This window comes from Argentina silus (genome assembly GCF_951799395.1).
Source record: "Argentina silus genome assembly, chromosome: 19".
Lineage (NCBI taxonomy): Eukaryota > Metazoa > Chordata > Actinopteri > Argentiniformes > Argentinidae > Argentina > Argentina silus.
In genome coordinates, this window is record NC_139673.1 from 11,500,693 (window position 1) to 11,522,152 (window position 21,460).

At 46.0% G+C, this 21,460-nt stretch overlaps 1 protein-coding gene across 1 annotated transcript in view; it reads right to left on the bottom strand.

Moving 5' to 3' along the window:
• Positions 1-6,826: 6,826 nt before the first annotated feature.
• Positions 6,827-21,460, bottom strand: part of kiaa1549lb (KIAA1549-like b) — a gene marked incomplete at both ends in the record, with an annotated part of 50,760 nt that continues 36,126 nt past the window's right edge. Inside the window, 10 exons of the mRNA XM_083690884.1 lie at positions 6,827-7,096; positions 8,158-8,309; positions 9,064-9,212; positions 9,693-9,790; positions 9,888-10,277; positions 12,740-12,872; positions 14,472-14,707; positions 14,913-15,037; positions 16,428-16,555; positions 19,849-20,042. Of these exons, the coding sequence (XP_083547010.1) occupies positions 6,827-7,096; positions 8,158-8,309; positions 9,064-9,212; positions 9,693-9,790; positions 9,888-10,277; positions 12,740-12,872; positions 14,472-14,707; positions 14,913-15,037; positions 16,428-16,555; positions 19,849-20,042 (1,875 nt within the window). The remainder of the gene's footprint in view (positions 7,097-8,157; positions 8,310-9,063; positions 9,213-9,692; positions 9,791-9,887; positions 10,278-12,739; positions 12,873-14,471; positions 14,708-14,912; positions 15,038-16,427; positions 16,556-19,848; positions 20,043-21,460) is intronic.

Consider the following 21,460-nt stretch of genomic DNA (forward strand, 5'->3'; position numbering starts at 1 on the left):
CACACACACACATTAGCAACCAGGAAAAAAAACTAGGTCTGTAGATGAGCTGGAAAAGTCTAAAAAATGGACACAAAGTAGCCCATAAAACTGTCACTGAAAATAAAGTAGAGCCTACATTTTGAGTGAGCTGGACCTATTTGTGTTCTATGAGTCATTCCCAGAACATCTGTCATGGTGAGTTGAGATGGGGCAGCAGTGCAGCTGGAGTGGTTCGCAGATGCCTGAGACGATGAGAGTCAGTCGGTCTTGATATGATAACGTTGCATCTCCAGCCTCTGATAGCGTGGGCACCGTTCACCCAGTGCCACAGCACTACACGAACTTACCCAGGAAAGAAGTTACTCAAAGGAGAAGAGAACAGCCCTTTGTCTGTCTGAAGACAAATTAGGGGAAGATACGGGTGGAATATAACAGTATTTATAGATGTACTGCAGTCATCAGATCATGAAAAAGGACGAATGATTCATCATTTATCTCATTTAAGTGAAACCTCCCAACACTGTCTGTGTTGTGTAATACCACTGAGACTGACGCTCCGCACCATTACCCAAAGCCTGCGTGACTCCACCAGCTTCCCCAGATCCTCCATCTATCTAATACCCGACAGAAAGGGAGTGTGTGAGTGTATCCCCCTGGAGGAGGAGGAGGAGGAGGAGGAGGAGGGATGGGGAGTGGAGTAAAGAGGCTTAGCATTGAGAAACGACAGGATGTATTTTGTAACGACATGCCTGTGTCATTATTCAACTGCCTAGTCTGTGTTTCAGTTGACCCTATCATCCTCATCATCACCATCATATTCATCATCATCATCAGACAGTTAACCCCACTGAAACCCCAGGGTCACAACATTAACAAAAGTATGCAGCAGATGAAGTTTCTACCAAACTTTTTCTTCACTCAAACATTTTTTTTTCCTTGACCAGTCCTTGGGCTGACCATCTTGAACACAGTCTAATCACGATGCCTGTCATCTGCTCTGGCTGCTGTACTATAATTACTTTAACTAGCTCTTATTAACAGATAATGGACCATCAGAGGCAGATCACATCTAATTAGACCTGCCAAATTAGGCCAGAACAATCTACCTGAGAGAAAGGACACGCAAAAAAAAAAAACGAAAAAAAAAAAAAACAAGGGTACAAGATGTCGAGTGCAGATTCAAGGGTAAGGTGATACACATATCAATCCACTTATTGATCCACCTGGTGGTTTCACTCCCATGTGGATAGAGCACACAGGACGCCATGCATACTGTAGGAAGCAAGAGTCAAATCAATCTGACAAAACAAAGCAGCATCTTTAACTACAGCTGAAACACCCACACAGAGTCTCTACATTGAGCAACATCATGACTAAAAAAAGCTACAAATACAGAAACAGGTTTTGAATTTGGTAAGAGCAGCCATTGTTACCGCACTGAACATCTCAAAGCCAAAGCCAAAATAGAGAATGGTCCAAAAAAAAATTGCATACTTTTGTAAACCTTTTTTTTTTTTCTCAAACTTGAAAGGGTGTTATGAAAGCATCTCCTTTTGTAAAGGGAAGGTCTTCTCTCTCTCTCTCTCTGGATATTCAGGAGCTTGGTAGGAGTGAGGGTGGGCGTGAGGCTCTAATAGGCTGATAGGTCAGGTCCTCTGTCGGGTCAGGGTCAGCCATTTCCCAGAACCAGTATTCTCTGAGTAGGATGTTGTCTCTAGACAGTGATCATAGAACAGAATGGTTGCTCCCCTTCCTGTCCATTTTATCCAAATAGGACTGTGTTGAGCAAGTGGAAGACATATCTATACTGCTCCCTGGTGGGAAGGAAGGAAAACTACAGGCTGCTGGTATAACACTCACATTCTACTGCCCACACACACACACACACACACACACACACAGAGGGAGAAGGACATAATCCGTCAGCAGTTTAATTGAATCATTTGGGCCACAGTAGATATGTAATTAGATGACTTGCCTCCCAGGGAATCTCGTTCTTCATCTGCATCACTGATCATACTCATTCCCTGACAAACCCACTGCTTTAAAGTAACTGTCCAGACTCAAGTTTCAGAGTATGCTCTCTGAATGCTAAGCACACAAGTAAAAACCCCTCCACTGTGAGATCTCTCCTCCCAGGGCCTGGCTCTCCAGGCTCTCTGGTTCACCCTCCAGGTTATGAGCATCAGTCAGGCGTTTACAAAGTCCGCCCTTGGAGAGCAGGGCTGAACAAGGCCCTTTAATGTCTACTTATCATTCAGAATCATTACTCATAAGAGTCTACAAGGGCTCAAGGAGAGCATAGAGGGGTGTGTAGGGAGACAATGGTCGTCCTCAGAAAGGGGATAACTGCCGCCCCATACTGTAGCACTAGCATTACCAGTGACTCAGCTCCTTCGCTGTAATCCCCTTTGTGGCATCTATGGAGAATTTAAACTCACTGTTTTTATTCCGGGAGTGGCGTACTGACACATCTGACCAGAGATGTATCCCCTTATCCTTTTTGGGGTGAGTCAACTGAAGCTTTTAGAGATGGAGTTGAAAGTTATCTTAAAATTCTGAGGAAAAGAATTGTGATAGGCTATCTCAGCCACCCTTGTACAGACACAAACACAGACACACACGCACACACAGACACACGCACACGCACACACTCACACACACACACACACACACACACACACACACACACACACACACACACACACACGGGTGTTCTGCAGCAAAGTACTGTATTGCAGAGTCCATTACCACCGTAATAAATAATCCACTCAAGGCTCTTGGTAATGCCCTGTCCACCACACGTCAATAAGCGTCTGGACAACCAGTCAAAGCTACAGCAGCTATTACCTGAAGGACGACCATCCAACACCTTACTGTCACAGACCACTTCTAACTCCTGAAGGACTGAAAGAAAGATGGAAAGATTGGCACCCAAAGATATAAAGTACACACAAGAGGAAATGTGAGGATACCATTTTATTTAATTTCAACAGAAGAAATGAAGGAGGACATGAGAAAGGTCAGAACTAGACATTGGACTCATCTTGAATGTTTGCCTACGGTATATCTATGACATGTCTCATCAACATCATTCTCTTATCTATATTGTTTTTAAAAGAGTTTACGGCTGCACTCTGTTTCCTGGCTTACTGTTCAGAGGATCATAACAGGCTTTGAAAAGGAACTGGTTATTCACTCACAACAATATACAAAGCCCTCTGGAGATGATCAAAACAGAACGTCAAAATGAATTATGCTTTTTACACATAGGCATGAGACTCAAGATACAAGTGTCTCCAGCAATCACAATATATGATTATTTGATATATGTCCTGTTATGACATATAACCAGTAGAGTAATTTATCTCATTATCACACAGTCATCATAAATCAGGGTCACCCTCTCAAAGTCACGTCGTAGGATCCCGTCAATGTAATGACGGTTGTAAATGGCTGTTGATGTGACGCATTAAAGAGGGGTAGTTACGCATTATTAGTTATTTTATGAAGGAGAGAGAGTGAGTGAGTGTGTTTGTGGTAGGCCTACAGTCTTCACCCCATATAAATAATTGTTTCTCTCTTTCTACAAAACTGACAGACCATTTCAACGTTTATTATAATTGCTATTTATCATAACTGAATCACTCAATTGACCGTTCTTTGTTGTATGTTTTCCATTGTGTGAGTACAGCCTGTTTTCCCAAATGAAAAGTTCCAGAATCACCAGGTGCATCAACCTTTCAAATCCAAACAAACCAGAATTCCTAAATTCTCGACTTACTAAAAAACAATGAGTGTTGACAGCAGTTTCTTCCCCTCTCTTTACGACCAGTCCAACGCATCCGCGGACATTTGGGCCACCCTGACACGGAACCAAGAAAACCATAACAGGCCTACAAAACAGGAGCAGCCCGTTGAAGATCAAGAACAGTGGCCAAACACAGGCAGTTTAGTGGTGCCTGAATACCTGCCTCTCGAGGTCTTCAGTCCACCAGCAGATAGTCCTTCTGCGTCCTGGAGCGAAGTGGACAACTTTTGCGAGCTGGATATCCGACTGAAGGAGATCGAGTTGCGAACGCTGATAGGAGAGAGCTTCGATACCGGGAGATGTAAACAAAAATCTGATTCATTTTATTATTTTATTTTAATGATGTTAATCGGAGGGTGGTCAATAATAAGCTGTCCAATAATAAGCTGAACATTCAATACAACTGATGTTATAGTACGCCTACATCCACACAGGTATACACAGGTCAAGTTATTCAAACAGTGATGTCTATATAGCCGGAGTCTCCGACTTCATGCCATGACAGCCTTCTCCACTCACGCCCGTAAATTTAACTTGGTTTTACTCCACGATACTTGGAACATTTTCAGTTTGTATGTGTCCACTCTATACTGTAGTAACCACGTCTGCCATTGTAGACGCAAATCTGTATATTTTTGGAAATGTACCTTATCTTGGGATAACTTCATAATAGCTCTCTCTCTCTCTATCTCTCTCTCTCTCAGATCGTTTCTTAAGCAGCGTCCAGTATGAGCTGTGGAGAAGGAAGTGATTCACACCAGGGAAAATAGAATTATGAGGATGACCACCATTAACATTTGTATTTTCATAAAATGAATTGGGTCATATTTCATAAACCATACCATCATGGGTCAATCTGTCATCACCTTTATTGAGCTCATCTTTTAAGTTTCAAAACACCCTACAGTATTTGGATATCAGTTTCTTTCTTCAGATTGATAAATCAGCATTATGTGATGATATTTGTTTAGACACAAAACTGGTAAGCATCTACAGAACAGACAGAAAGGCTTTCATTTTACAATACAGTACAAGATAACTGCAACCATGAGTGTTTTCAGTCCAACAGCTAAAGAAATGCTGGAAACAAAAAAAGCAACACGGTTAAGAGCGCATTCCTCTCATATTTACAGTCAGAACACACTCAACTGGGTACAAAAGAAAGCTTCCCAGGGGTGCATCTGAAAACAGAGATATTACTGTACAGAGGATTTGTAAAAAAGAAGGTCAAAGTGAAAAACAATAATCTTCATCTGAAATAATACAACAATGCTGGAGAGACAATGTTGTTGTTTTAGGAACAGAAGAGTATGATACATCGATGGCACTACTCATTTTTACGGCTCTTTCTCATTGGGATAGACCTCCCTTTCACTCTTGTCCTCTCACAAATTACAGTGCCACAGGATTAGAAAACGAGAAAGGTTTTGCGGACGCTTCCCTATTATTTCAAATACTTTCCCTACAACATACTCCCCTTTCTGTCACCCTTGTTTGCCTCATGAAAGCTTTTGAAACCTACTTTGTAACAGTCCTGATTACCTATGTAGCCTCATGCGATCTTTCATGCCAATACTACTTGGAGCCACTCAACAGTAACTGTGTTCACATGGCTGTTTTCAAGTGAGTGTGTTCACTCACTGAATCATGGAATGTCAGCCAGATTCCACAGGGAGGCTCAGATGGACCTGGACCTTCTCCTTTGCGTCCATTTTGACACACAAGACGTATAGGCCTACTTTAAGGATAAAGTGCATTTTAACTGGTTCTTGTTAAAAAGTTCAAGTTACAGTACAATCAATAACCAAGGAGATAGAACTCTTGCGTTTCACATTCACATTTATGATGCAAAGAATGCTCTACGGAGATAAGAGTTCAATCCAAAACCTGTTATCCACAACACAGTGGCAGCACCTACAGTAGTGGACTCTCTTGTGCAGCAACACTTATTAAGGGTTTGTGCACTAATAAAGAGCTGTGCAACGCCAGTCCTCCAGGGGTCAGTGTCAGCTAGTTTTGGACTTTGCCGTATCCGATTTACACCAGACTAAAGCAGAACCAGTGGGGTTGGGCTGAGGGCTCTCAATGGTTGGCACTCTCTTTCAAAGTGTGTTTCATTACAACATACTGTACATAGCATCGTGCTGGATCCCAGCTCTCTAGAAAAACACGCCTCCTTTTCTTTGTTTGGATAAATACAACACATCATTTCTCTTTAATCAAATTCATCTCAAATCTAACTATAAAACGATAGCTAATTTGCTCAATTTTTATTGAACAGATGACTTGGTTGTTGTTGTCAAACTCATGTGTAAAGTGAAATTTGTATTTTGAAGCCAGGCAACAGGGTAGGGAATCTGATTCTGACTGATGTCATCTACAAACAGAACCATCTAGGTACAGTTAAGCAGATAGAATCCTTTCGGTCTTTCCTGTCCATTTGAGTTGACAACAAAAAAAGGTGTCTCTTTATTTGAATTGAAATGGACTCGGTCTATAAAAAGAGATAAGATACATGGCATCCCTGTACATGCTTATATACATTGTGATATACCCATAACTCCTCTGTTCTGAAGAATTTGGTCCTTTGAGCTTGTACATAACATTACTTTCTTTGTCTCATCCATTGTTAAATTGATTTAGTAACCTATGTCTACAATGACAAGGAATGATGTCATATAATTATAGAGACATCATGAAGTGGAGATGACTGACAGTTTGAGAGAACATTTTCACCGCTCAATAACTCAATAATGAGAGTATGCTGAACCACATCGAAGCAAAGTGGTCTTTTCCCATTATGAAAGGGAAAGAGAGAGAGATGGTGTGAGGAAGAGAGAGAGTAAGGAAGAAAGAGAGAGAAAGAGATAAGAGGAAGAAGAAAAGAGAAAAAGAGGCTTCAATCAGTCTTAATATACAAACGTCAAAAATGCTGAGTTTGTTCCAGGGAGATCTAGTCTCCAGTGTTACAGCATGTCCAGAAGAGAAAAACACACTGCAATTCCACCATCTAGACACTAGGGGGCAAACAAACTACACCTGGAACTCAAACATGTCGTTCTGCTTCTTGGCCAACTTGGCCACCTCCTGGCGAATAGCCTGTACCAGGGCAGAGGTGGAGAGGCTGCTGAGGGGCACGCTGTCTGTGGGCCCCCCCACCTCGGGCAGGCTCTGCTGGGATGTGGCTGTGGAGGGGGTTGGGGGCCGCTCCGAGGCCTGGCTGTAGTGCCGGGGGAGCCTGGGGGGGCTGCCCAGAGGGTAGCGGGGGTGAGGGAAGGCATCCACATACCCCGGCAGGGGCACCTGGAAAAGAGGGTAGGGCAGGTGTCAAGACAACTACAACAAGATGTTGGCTTTCCACCAAAATGATTAGAAATACAGCTGCTACTTTGAATTGCTAAAAGGTATTATCCTTATTGTTTGCTAAGTGAACATTGCTTCTCTTGCCCCAGTATTTCAAATATATTTAAATGGGTGATAAGGGAAAATATACACAAGAACACTAGGACAAAACTCACGATAACGGAAAGGAACAAATAAATATTGTGAAAATAAATATCAGTTACTTTAAGATGGACTTTTCGATTCAAACAGTAGAGTGTTTGAACTCTACTAATGGGTTACTTTAGGATCCTGAACATGAGATGAGCATGACTGACCGGTTAACAACAAACAGACTCTTAAAAAAAGGTCCAAAAGAAAAAGAAAAGAGGTGTTCATTTAGGAAATGTGCTCAACTACCCCAGTATTTTGCTGTGTCCACTCAACGCCAGCCATAAATTCAGTTCAGCAAATGGTTTCTAAATGACACTGGTTCTGCAAAAAGACACTGTGTGAAGGCATCTGGTTGAAACAGGCAGACAAACAGGGATAAAAAGAACATTCCATACAGACAAGGAGAGTCCAGTGCAGAGAGGGGAGGTCACATGGGCAATAACAGATCCAACAAAGGGAGAATGGAACCCGTCTTGTGTTTTAGAGAGAAAAGAGCATTGCATAACTCAAGGCTATCGGAGGCAACCCAATCCTGTTCGAGGGTAGATATGGATACCAGAGGACTTTCATCTCACTGTCCCAAATGAAGCTTTCTACAGAGGCAATCCGAATGGCTGCTTATAGCAAACTATAAAAAATATATTTTTGATTCTCTGATGATTCAAAGATTATTGGTTTTAATTTTCAATACAGATATCCATGAAAAGACCACACCAGTCCTTGAGCTTACAGTCTCAGACATGCTGTAATAGCCATCGCCATGAATGAACACAACTCAATTTGGACCCATTGTGGTAGCTGTCCCTGATCCTGGAACAGAATTGGGCGTTCCCTGGTGTATGTGGGTGGCGTGTGGGAGGGGCTCTTACAGAGTCTGCCCACTGAGGGGGCACGTCCTCGGGTTCGGGGGGGTAGGACATCCAGGAGGGGCTGCGATAGGAGGACGGGGGCGTGGAGACAAAGTACTCTGAGTAGCCGGGCCTGGTGGCGGGGATGGCGTACACCGCTGTCATTGGGTTTCCTGTGGGAAGACAAAGACAATGTTTGCTGCCGTTTTTCAAACCAATTATTTAGCCAGGAGAGGATTTATACATGCAGACACACACACACACCCACACACATACACACACACCCACACACACACATACACACACACCCACACACACACATACACACACACACACATATACACACACACACACACATACACACACACCCACACAATAGCGATTGACTAGTTGACTCAGAAGCGACAGTCCCAGCGGCGATGCTGAAAATATTCATGAAATATTGTGTGGATCGCGGGCGGGTTGAATAAAGGGAAAACAACGCTTTAAAAAATCCATAAATGTATAATTCTTGCAATTCATACCTATAGGCTACATTGAGGTTTTTCTTTCATTATTTTTTAACTGCCATTAGTGCGTAAGTCTAAGCTTTAGGGCCTAACATGCCAAATACACACCAACTGCCAAATGTTTACAGGAACTTGGGCAGAAAAAGTTAATGTCGATCCACTGAGGCAAAAATAACAATGTCGGAGATTAATTTAATAAGAGATAAGCTGCAATATATATATATTTATATGAATATTTGCGGGTTAGGGTCGAGTGCAGGCCTCAGATATATATTTCACATATAGTCAGGTATAGACAGGTTATTAGCAATTGGGAGTGGCAGTGGGTGAACCAACAGCTGACCCATGCATCACTAACACACACGCGCACACGCACACACACACACACACACACACACACACACACACAGGCTCTGACCTGAGTAGTTGGGCATGGGCTGGTCTGCTGTGATGGAGGGGAGAGCTGCTCTGGAGAGCGGGACGTAGGGGGCGCTGCCTTGCTGAGTCTGCATGTCGGTGGCAGACGCCTCAGAGGTCCTGCCCTTGGGCCCGAGGTCAGAGGACGAGCTGAGTCAGGGACAGAGAGATAACGCAAACACACTCACAGACACTGACTGTTTAATACCTCTAAAACATGCAATACACATCCTATACCACAGGGTGGCAGAGGCACTCCATGAAAACAAACTAGCAAACCTTTGTGGCTCCTTATTGATATTTATGTCATCTACCACTGATGCACTGATTTGAATTCAAATTTATACAGGAACCAAAATCACTCTGACCACAGCACATTTACTGTACCTGGTGGATATTTATCATATGAATATAAATGTTGGAAAGCTTATTGATCAGTTGTAGGATGAGAGTGAGCAACCTGAGAGGTAGAGCCTTAAAAGCTGTGTAGTGTGTGTGTGTGTGTGTGTGTGTGTGTGTGTGTGTGTGTGCCCGAGTGCGTGTGCGTGTGAGTGAGTGTGTGTGTGTGTGTGTGTGCGTGTGTGTGTGTGCATGCTTGTGTGTGTGTGTGTGTGTGTGACCAGGCCTCACCGTCTCAGAGAGGTCCCAGGAGGAGGGCCGGTGCGAGGGGGTATAGGGGGAGGAGGGGAGCCCATAGCCATGTCAGGAAGCTGGGTGAACCGAAAGGCCTTTAGGAGAGAACACAGAAGGACAGGGTTTTTCACTTGAGTCCATGCCATTCAATAGTCACAGCTGTTGTAAACCAAACACAATCATTCCACTCACTGGTTTGGGGAGGCTGCATTGGTACATGTCTGATCCGTAGGCTGGCACCCACTGCAGCCCTCCCCGTCCCCTGCTCATGGTCCCGGGGGCGCTGGTCACCACCTCTGAGTAGGGCAGGGGGGGCGGCCCGGGGCTGTAGTGGCCATGGTGGTGGGGGTGGTGGGGGTGGTGGGGGTGGTGGGAGTGGCGTCCAGCCGTGGAGTGGCCTCCCGAGGCCAGGCTGAAGGCCTCTTCCAACAGCAGGTGCATCTGCTGCCGCACCTCATCGATGGAGGGCTGGGAGCTCAGAGTGGACGTCTCTGAGTGCCCTTTGACCCCCCGGCCACACAGGTAACCCCGCGGGCCCACTAGGCGGTCCACGTTGGTCTCCTCAATCAGCTCGGGCTCCGTCTGAAACACAGAGAGAGAGAGAGAGAGAGACAGATAGTGGTGAAGTAGTTAGAACCATACACACATACACACACACACACACACAGGGCAGAGCAACCACAATAAAGAATTGAACACACACTCACACAAACACACTAACGCACAAAGAGAACAGTGTGAACATGCCAGACACACACACAAACACATCCACACACGCACACACAAACACACGCACACACATACACACACAAACACACACACGCACATCCTTGTTCACACTCTGGAGTGCCAATCTATGATAGCATATTGACATTCCAATTAGCATCACAGTAGAGGGAGAAATGACTCAGACTTAGTCTCTGAGCAGAATCTTAACTATCCCGTCACTTTTCAGCGCTGTGTAAATGTTAACGATGCCCTGGTTTAAGAGGTGCTAGGGAACGATGTCTTTTCATCGGGAACACACCACAGGCAGCCCTGGAGGACTCCACCTATCCCACAACCCACCCACCCAGAGACCCATGTCCTAATTTACACAACGAACACAGTGCTACGGTGTGAAATTCAAAGTACGACTCCCGTACGACTCGGTAAAATGCTACACTGGGGTTCATCCGGAGAAAGGTTCATCCTTTCGTAATGATTCAGGAAGTCACTGACTCATCTTCGCGGCAGGGTTGTTGACAAGGTGCTGACTTAGCAAGAGAGAGCTGTTTAATAGCGTGCCGTGGTGCTATCATATATCAGCTGAATAGGACCGATCCAGAGAAGATGCTGCTCTCTGGTGGGTCCCGGAAGGCTAGGAGATTACCAGGGGACAGTTTTGTACAGAGCGTGAGTTTTGTTTATCTATCCGTTGCCTCCCCAACCCTTCATCCCGCCCCCGAGATTAATTGTGGCAATAAACAATTCAGCGAATTACAGACAAGTAATTAAGCACTGCGGCAAATTGCTGGAGGTATCTGTGTGTGGGTGTGTTACTCTCTCTGTCTCCTTCCCTCTCTCTCTCCCTCGCTCTAATCTCTTCCACATTGTCTGCCTTTCTCCCTGTCCTCTCTCCGTCCGTCACTCTCTCTCTCTCTCTCCCTACCATACTCTTCTCAATCCCTTTCTTCTCTTTCTCCTCCCTCTCTCAGTTTCTTCTCTTTCACACCATTGTTCTATCCCCTTTTCTCCTTCCCTCACTCCACCTTTGCACCCACGCTCTGCTCCCTCCCTCCCTCTCTCTCTCCCCTTCCCTCCCTCCCTGCCTCCCTCCCTCCTTCCCTCCCTCTCCCCCTCCCTCCTCCTTCTCTCCCTCCCTCCCTCTCTCTCTCAGTGATAAACGAGTGGGTGCTGAGGGTGCCCTACTTCCTGTACGAGCGGAGGGGAGCCACAGGAGACCTGGCGCAGCGCGCCTCATAAATCAGTCCCCCCCGCAACACGGACAGGCGGAGACGTGGATCCGCAGTGATGTGGCCTGCAGCATTCCCACTGTAATCAATAGAGCCAGGCCATTCTGCAGGAGGAGACTGCACGTAGCGTAGCCTGTATAGCATTGTATTTTTAGCGGACTGACACTGTTGTTAGGGTAACTGCCATCTTTCCCTCCCACAGCAGGTACAAGAGGGGCAGAGCGGTGGTGAACAAAGATATGCTGATGGTGAAGACAAGCTGTATTCTTATGTGAAGTTGCTGGGAAATTGGACTGATAAGAGTTGTTTTTGACCGAGATCATGAATACACAGCGAACCGTAATGTGTGGTTCCTGTTTGTGAAACTGGGGGGGGCTTCAAAATAAATTGAAACGTCGGTCCTCTAAAGCTTATAGACAAACAGCCAATGCGGTTTTATTTGCTTACAAAGTGTGTGTCCTGATATGCTGTCTCGGTCTTGGAATTGGAAATGGTTTGAAGCAAGCGATTAACAGCTTTTGTTTTTCAAGTGAAAGGCTTAGAGGTGATTACAGTGTTTTTCGTTTGTTAAGTAGCGGGCTGAAAAAAATGACTTTTGGGAACTGCTCTTTGCTCTCCCATTGATATTCTGGCTGCATCGGTGTGGCTGTGTCTCCACAGCAACAGAATCGCACCGGAGGACTCATAGATGATGCGGAGGGGAAGAGGCTGCACGCCTGAATGCATTATGAATGGAAACCTTATGAATCCTTAGTTATTAATTATTAATGAACCCCTCCACTAGTCTGCTGTGGCTCACTTCTATCACACCTGGATACAAGCCGTCTGACTCCTGTCTAATACAGGGCGGGACTCTGACTCCTGTCTGCTGCAGGGCTAGACTGTGACTTCTCTCTTATACAGGGGCGGGACTTTGCCTCCTGTCTGCTGCAAGGCTGGACTCTGACTCCTCACTTTTACAGGGTAAGGACTCTGACCTCTCTGATACAGGGCTGGACTCTGACCTCTCTGATACAGGGCTGGACTCTGACTCCTGATACAGGGCTGGACTCTGACTCCTCTCTGATACAGGGCTGGACTCTGACTCACGTCGTAGCCGCTGTTCCTGATGCCTCTCCTGGGCCTCTCTCTCATCACCAGCAGGTCCATCTCCGTCCCCCCAGGACTCGGGCTGTTCAGACTCTGCCTGCTCCGATAGGCCGGGTGCCTCACCTGGGAGTGCCTGCCAATCACAGAGGAGAGAAGCATTAGAGCTCAGATGAATCAGAGGGGAGGGATGTGTTGGGCCTCAAATTACTGAGACAATGCTTAACCAATCCTCCTCATCATCATCATCATCGTCATCGTCATTGGAATCATCATTGGAATTATATTCATCATCTGCCCCCTCATTGTCATCATAAATCCCCCCCCCCCACCACCACCACCACAACCACCACCACCACCACCACCTAAACCATCATCTTGCAGCACTAGCAGTGACAATGCAATCATGACTACTAAGCTTGAATACAATATCTTCCCTGTCAGCTTACTTACATAACTTCCATAATCTTATGCTTTCTAATTACTGTGCCAAGAACTGCCGTACAATACTGTATTAAGGCCACTCCTAAAAAGCAATCCCAGTGAGGATGTCTTGGAGAGGGGAATCATGCAGTAGAGCATAATACAATATTGATACAGCCATTCCCAACACAACAGCAACACGCATTCAATTACACAGAACAAGATGCCTATCTGTGAACATGCGCTGAAGATCTCATCAGTAGGCTAAGCATGCCGTTACTGTCTGTTTTACTTGTGGCTCTGTGCTCGGCCACACATGCACACACACACACACACACACACACACACACACAAACTCAGTAACCCTTTCTCTCTTTCTCTCTCTCTCTCTCTATTCATACCAACAGTAAAGTGAACAGTGAAGGAGAGAGTTAGGGGAGAGAAGAGGAGGAGGGCAACAACAAGCAGGGAACATGAGGCTGGATTCTCCAGAGAAACTGCACTGAGCCATGAAAACAACTATGCTGTTCAAACCTTCGCCTCCACAACTCCAACGCACTGTTCAACTGCAACTGCTGTTCTCCTCTCAAAGTACAACCTGTGTGTGTGTGTGTGTGTGTGTGTGTGTGTGTGTGTGTGTGTGTGTGTGTGTGTGTGTGTGTGTGTGTGCGCGTGTGTGTGTGCGCGCGTACGAGTGTGTGTATCCCCCCCCCCTCTGCATCTGTAACAAACCAAGGCCACAGTGCAGTATGTGTCCTCTCTGTCTGCATCTGTAGCCAGTGAATGTCAGTGCAGGACAGACCAGACCTCGTGGAGAGAGGCGACGGGACCCCATGGGCTCCTCGGCTCTCAGCCAAAGACACCAAATCCTCTTATCTCCCCTCTCTGGAGGAGCAGAGGAGGAGAGGAGGAGAGGAGGAGAGGAGGAGAGGAGGAGAGGAGCGGAGGGCTAGAGGGCTAGAGGGCGGGCCCAGCACCAGCACAGGGATTAGACTGATTAGAGAGAGCTGATGAGGCTCTCCTCTGGACAGAAACACATCAAACAATTAAACACAGACGGCCAGACTATGAAACGAGGGACGATTAGTCACAGGCAGACAGATGAACACAGACTAATTGGCATGCAGGGGATATGTTGGAAACGGACACATCGCCGTCCAGTCGGGGTCCTGGAAAAACCCTCGGAGGCGGGACTTGTCTGCCAAGCTAGATCCTCAATCATCAACCCCATATCCCTTTATTAGTTGTGTTTCCCTTCATCTCTCCTCTTCCCACTCCTCCTCTTCCCACTCCTCCCGCTCTCTCCCCTCACCTCCTGCGGGACTTGACGTAGGTGGACGCCCGTTCCTCCTCGTGGTCCGTCGGCCTGCCGTGGTCCCCTGGCGCCCGCTCGTGGCCGTGCCCGTGCCTCTGCCGCTGTGCCAGCACCCTGCTGCTGCCGCGGCCGTCAACGGAGGGGAAGTCATAGTAGCCCTTCCTCTTGGCCTTCAGCCTCAGCTTGTTCCTGTAGTGCTCGATGTCTGACTTCTGCTTCAGAGCGAGGCTCACCTGCGGAAGGAAGGAGAGAGAAGAGGGGGGGGGGGGGGGGGGGGGGAGAGAGCGAGAGAGAAATATCATAACACCTGTAAGGCGGAAAGAGTGACGTGGCTGTTTAATAGTGTGTGTGTGTGTGTGTGTGTGTATGATGTGTCTGTGTATGTGTGCGCTCCCGTGTATGTGCGTGCGTGCGTGCGTGGGTGCGTGCGTATCTCACCTCTCCGTTGAGGATGGCTGAGTCTTGGCTGCGGTCAGAGGAGGCGCGGTGTGAGTAGGTGGGCGGAGCTGCCATGGGCTTTATGGAAATGAGCTGCAGTGAGCCGGATGAGGTGTCATAGGGATCTGAACAAAGAACAGGGATTTGAAACATACGCACAGACACACACACACACACACACACACACACACACACACACATACACACACAAAGAAACCGTCTCTGAAAGCTCTCATAATGAGCCAAATGAACACATTCTCCTACACTTGCTGTCACTCTCACACTCAGTCAAACACACACAGAGCTAGCACCTATATTGACAGCAGTGACCTTGGCTCACTGTGGGTGACACTGTGACATTCCAGCAGTGCTCTTTGTCACAAATGACCTGGTAGACAGAAGTAGTCTATCACAGAGACAGCATTAGGCTCGGAGGCTCAGGCAGGACGTCTCTATGATAGATGAAGGACTGTGTGCTTTCATTCCTTATCCAATATCAGGGGAAGTGGATTCTATTCCATCAGTTTAACTTAGCTGATAAATTATTCAAATCACTCTATTACGATAGTCATAATCTAAAAAGCACAGACCAATTTGTAAGTGGCATATTTGATTTAGATGAAGATGACTGCAAACCATGCACAACCGCTGCAGATACGTCATGTAATCTGTTACATGAAGTAACAACAGTGTCACTGGCCTCAGTGGACAAAAAAAATAATTTAAAAAAAATCAGCATACAAGCAAATATGAATCAGTTTTCAACTTTATTTTTTCCTGAGCACCAATCAGAAAACTATGTTCAGGGGCATTGCAGTCAAATTGCAGTGTGGTCAAATGTATGGTTGTCGCATGTGTGAGAGAGAGGGTCAAGAAAGGTGTTTGTCAGAGCATAACCTTTCTGCTATCTGTGTGTGTGTGTGTGTGTGTGTGTGTGTGTGTGTGTGTGTGTGTGTGTGTGTGTGTGTGTGTGTGTGACTGTGTGTCACTATGACAGACTGTATCATGTCAGCAGAGTCTCATACATATTCAATCGGTCCATTTCTCTGGTTCCTGCTGAGTGGATACCTTTATGGTTATAAAAAGAGCTGCAGTGTGTGTGTGTGTATGTGCGTGTGTGTATGTGCGTGTGTGTGTGCGTGTGCGTGTGCGTGTGCGTGTGTGTGTGTGTGAGAGAGAAAGACAAAGACAAAGACAGAGACAGAGAGAGAAGGTGTAGAGTATCTGTCTGTGTGAGCAGGGGTTACATTCCTCTTTTTTGTAATTGTGTCTAAGTCAAGTCTGTGTATATGGGAGAGTGTAAGTTTGGGTGTTTGTACCTAGGTGTGTGTGAAGGGGGGGGGGGTGTCATTGTTCCTCTTTTGTGAGCATACTGTAGATGATGAATGTATGAGGTGTGTATGTGTGTGTGTGTGTGTGTGTGTGTGTGTGTGTGTGTGTGTGTGTGTGTGTGTGTGTGTGTGTGTGTGTGTGTGAGTGTGTGTGTGTGTCGGTGTGTGAGAGCAGCAGTCTCACCCTCCCTCTTGCGCGTCTCCTCCTTTGTCAGTTTCTGCTGTGCTGTGACTTTCTGTGCCGTCGAGCCCCTGCCAGAGTTCAGCTTCTCTGATTCGTTACTGATGACGGAACCGTCCTCGCTCGGCAACCTGCAGCGGGTAACCATAGCAACAGGAGCGGCGGTGAGCTCTGGGCTTGTTGGGCTCAGAGTACAGTTATGCCATCACTCGCCTCACCAACCCCCCCCCCCCCCCCCCCCCCCCCTCCCTCTACTCCCTAGACACTACCACTTCAACTCTCACCTGTGCTGACCACTGCAGTCTCCTGAAAACACTGCCTCTACTTCTGTCTTCTGTCTTGTCCAGCTCTGTCTATGACTGGATACTCTACCTCTGTCTAGAACTGGATAGTCCACCTCTGTCTAGGACTGGATAGTCCACCTCTGTCTAGGACTGGATAGTCCACCTCTGTCTAGGACTGGAGAGTCCACCTCTGTCTAAGACTGGATACTCCACCTCTGTCTAAGACTGGATAGTCCACTTTGGATGTACAGGCTATCCAGCTACAGTATTATCAATACAACTTATTAGTCAGAAACCGCTGTTCATAACATCACATATTAACAAGAGTAAGCTGACCAAATCAGACCTCACCAGATCCATACACTGAGCTACAGAGAGAGATCCAAAGCTAATCTAAATGTGAGCTCCTCAGTATCCACCTTCACTGACACCGTAAGTGTGTCGCTAGGGGTGTGTGTGTGGGCAGCCTCAACACCTTATACTTAACTAACAATCATTTGGCTTCAGTTCTATTTAATTAGCGCACCGCAGCCCAGCTTCAAGAAGCTGTAGCTTCTATTAGAGCTGATCAAAGGAGGGGGCTGAGGGGGACTGGGGGGGGCTGAGGGGCGCGAGGGGGGGGCTGAGGTGATGATAGGGACATCAAAGCTTCAAACGTCTGTCCTTTTAATTGTCTATTAATAATGCTAATAGAGAGAGAAGCCAGAATAAGAGTGACAGCTCTGTCTGGCCTCTGTCCAGGAAGCGATCCGTGTTGGATAAACATGTTCAGTGTTTAAAGACAAGTGAGTTCGCTGAATGTTGTTCGTGGGGCTATGTGATGTTCAAACGATAGGACTTCTTCTGTTAAAAATACAACCTGTGTTGACAATTGCCTCAATTAAAGTGACATCAAAAGCTAGGCTGAGACAGAGTGGATTAGGGAGGGAGAGAGAGAGAGGGAGAGAGAGAGGGAGAGAGAGAGAGGGAGAGAGAGAGAGGAAGACAGACCGGTCACATTTAATATGCCCAGACTTTAATGCCGACTGGCATTTGATTGCAAGACTTTGGGAAAGAGATGGCAGGCTAGGCAATTAAAAAGTTCAGCGTTTGGTGGTGTGTGTGTCTGTGTGTCTCTGTGTGTGTGTGTGTGTGTGTGTGTGTGTGTGTGTGCGTGTGTGCATGTGTGCGTGTGTGCATGATTCTGTCTGCAGTCTGCTTTTTACGACTTTCATTTGCATGTTTATAGATTTGTCTGGAAGGGGCGTTCGTTCTCTCTATAGTGAGCCGCAGGCACTATCGTTTGTGCTGTTTTGGGAAAGTGGTGTGTTTCACTCCGCTGGTCGCTGCAAATTACATCCTGGTCCTGGTGTAAGACTGATCTAAGATGATCTAAGGCTGTATGTGCAGCAAAAATATTTTTCAACCTCTCTTGAATAAAAACAATGCACCATATTTATCTGCGGTCCATGAAATCTGTCTTAATATCGTATCTCGCCTCCGGATATGAATCAACGGTGAGACAATACATTTGCGCAGCTACGGTGTTATGAATATGAATATGCACCATATATCCTTAGTTACAAAGTGGATAAGGCCATAAACGATGATACCCAAGCTGTTATTTCTCTTGATTCAGCAAAAGCTCCTCTCCTAATAAAACAGTGGAAGTCAAAGAACAGCACATCCATGGATAAACAGCCCTACAAAATATGACAAATGGATGAAAGATGGAACACAACCTGGCCCAGTCAAGACAATCTCCAAACCACTGATATAACTCCAAAAAACAGCATTATGAAAAATCATGCCCTTTAAAGGGGCACTCTGTAATTGCTACATACATTTTTGGACTTTTAAATTAATTATATATAGCAATTGATTCTGAAAGAACTTAATAACTAAATAAATGCCTTAGATCAACTGTCTTACCCCATCAGAACCCAAAATATAAGATTGTTTTATATTTAATGCAATTGTAAACACTGTATATCTTCAAAACATGGTTAAAACTATAATGTTGATCTCATGCATGGTCTGTCCTGGCATCCATAACTCTGTCTTTGAAATTGCGAATGGTTACATTTCTCCAACCCCATCCCTCAGCGGTTTAGCAAAAAACAGCAGGGAGCCTGCTTTGTTGTTGTTTGAATTACCTATTACACCTTAAACATCCCTCAGTAGAACAATTTAACATGATTTAGCATGACAGCTAATTTCCTAAAGAGCCCCTGTGAAATATGGCAAATGGTCGGTTTCACCTGCCCCTCCAGTCGCCACGTAAACGATCCCCTATAACTCAATAACATTGACATTACAGGACGGGAGTGGTATAAGTCTCTGTGCTGCTGCTCTGTCTGAGTCCTGTAACCCAGGAGGACTATGAGGAAGTCAAGGACACACGCCTCAGGATGACACAGAATCCTGGAACATCTGGAACAACAGTGTGTGTTAAAGGCAATGGCACCCCACAGCTTCAACACTCCCACTGTAACCTTCTGGCTCTTATTAAAGTCAGCAGCCTGTGATTTCAAATACCTCCTACATAGCCCAAACATTCCCTTTAACAATACTGTACAGTAGAGGTCTGTCAACAGTCCCATTTGATGACAGACAACACGGAACAAGACAGAAGGGATTGTGCACTGTAGCACTATGAGATGCAAAGGCCTGGTATTGAGTTGCAGTCTCCCAACTCAGACTCCAGGGAGGCCGAGTGTTGCAAACGCAGGGATAAAATAAAAGGAAATACAGTGGTAATATCATTAGTATTAAGGGTTTTCACCCGCAGGCATATTCTATTCATATTGAGAATATTGTAATGTCAGTGGATATTGTAGAAAGGCGTTCAACGTAGACACAAGGAGAGGTAAAAATACCAGGCTTAAAATATTCCTGAATAGACTAGTTTGTGAACTGATAAGCATTTGACGTCAGCAGATCTCAGAAAAGGTCTTCCAACCAGACCCAGAGATAAGATACAAACGCATTCCCGAAAAAAGAAAAAAAAACATCAATCTAAATTTAGATAGATTACAATGGTCTGACGCAAATGAAGCTCAAGTATGGCCAGCAACAGTGAACAGCTTCTCAGATTGTCCAATTAGCATATGTGAACTCTATGAGAGCGGAAAGGGGAGGGTTGTCTGGGTCTCCTGTACCTTTTGCGTATGTCAATGGTGAGGGTCTTCTTGTTGGCTGTGCCATCCTGATGTATGGCCTTCTCCAGGGAGAGGGGGGTGTCTCGGAGACTGGGCAGGGGAAGCACCAGGGTGTCCTGGGTGGCGGGGAGGGTCTCCTCCTCCCCTCCATGCTGGCCCAGGTGCTGCTTGGCGTAGTCAAAGCCCTGGACAGGCTGGAGGGGGGGGGGGGGGGGGTGGGAGAGAGACAGTAGACAGGAACATGACTTAATAGACAGACTGAGGGAAGGGGTGGGGGTTACTGGGGGCGAACTCGGACAGGCAGGCAGACAGAAAAAAACGACAGACAGATCGACCGAAACAGACATGCAGTAATGCCTAAGTGGACGATTCAACTTTACAAAAAGTAAAAAAAGATTTAAAGCATTTATTAGCGGATTATGCTGTGCTTTGAACAGACTTTAAACAGAGTGGTTTTTGTAGAGCCCTCTTTCAACTCACTATCTAATGTGTTATAAATGACTCACAGTGGGCAGTAGAGAGATTCTAAGACCCTTCAAACACAACTTGATGAAGTCAGACATTATAAAGCACTAAAGCCGGGAGGGGAGACAGAAGCAGTTGGGTTTCCCTGTTCTACCTGTCAGAAGATGTCCACATAATTATAAAGAACAGCAGGGGTTGAAAGATTCTTCAAACATCACAGACACACAGACACACACACACACACACACACACACTCTCACTCATAAAATCTTAAAAGATTCAAGAGAGCACTCCTCACAGTGCCACAATCTGTCAGTCACACATCATTGCTCCCATGCACCCAAGTCAAGGAGAAATCTATGCGGGATACTCCCTCAAACACACACACACACACACACACACACACACACACACACACACACACACACTGAGGTGTGGTTGGTGATGAAGTTTTCACACAGACACAAAGTGCTAGCTGGGCTACATGTGGAAAGTTGTCAGAATGGCGATTCTCTGAGGGACAGAGAGGGAAAGTGCTGCATCTGCAGATACTGAGAGCCGATACACAAGACAGTCAGAGTGCTGCCTCATTGAACACACACGCAGTTGTGATACATGAGAAGGCTTTCTGCTGTTCTGGCCACTACCCCTAGACACTTTTCATACTACAGCATCCGAAAGGACGGGTATACATCTCTATTAGAAGTTCTTGGAGATGAGACTGACAGGGCCTTTTGGGATGAACGTTGCCCAGCCAACAAACGCATCCGAAGAAAATATCCCCTGAGGTGAAAAACCTTGAGCGATAAATACAGAAATCTTAAGGTGAGTGTGTTCGATTTTCCATTTAAGCTTTGCAACTTTCCACACGTTCAATAAGGCAACAACACCTTTGAGTCTTTTTCTATCTTGTCCAGCAACGGGCTACCAAAGCTTGAGATAAGAACATACTTCGTCAGGGTTTGGGCCCATCAATCACACTGACTTCTCCTCAGCGTAAGTGGCCCATTCCAGCCCCATGGCTTCTCTCCTCAGGGTCAACACTGCGTCCCACAGCCTCTCCCTCACTCTGCATTGACGTGCTGATGGTGCAAAGATAGACTGAGATAAACAGAGAGAGTGAACGGTGGACACACAGACAAACAGA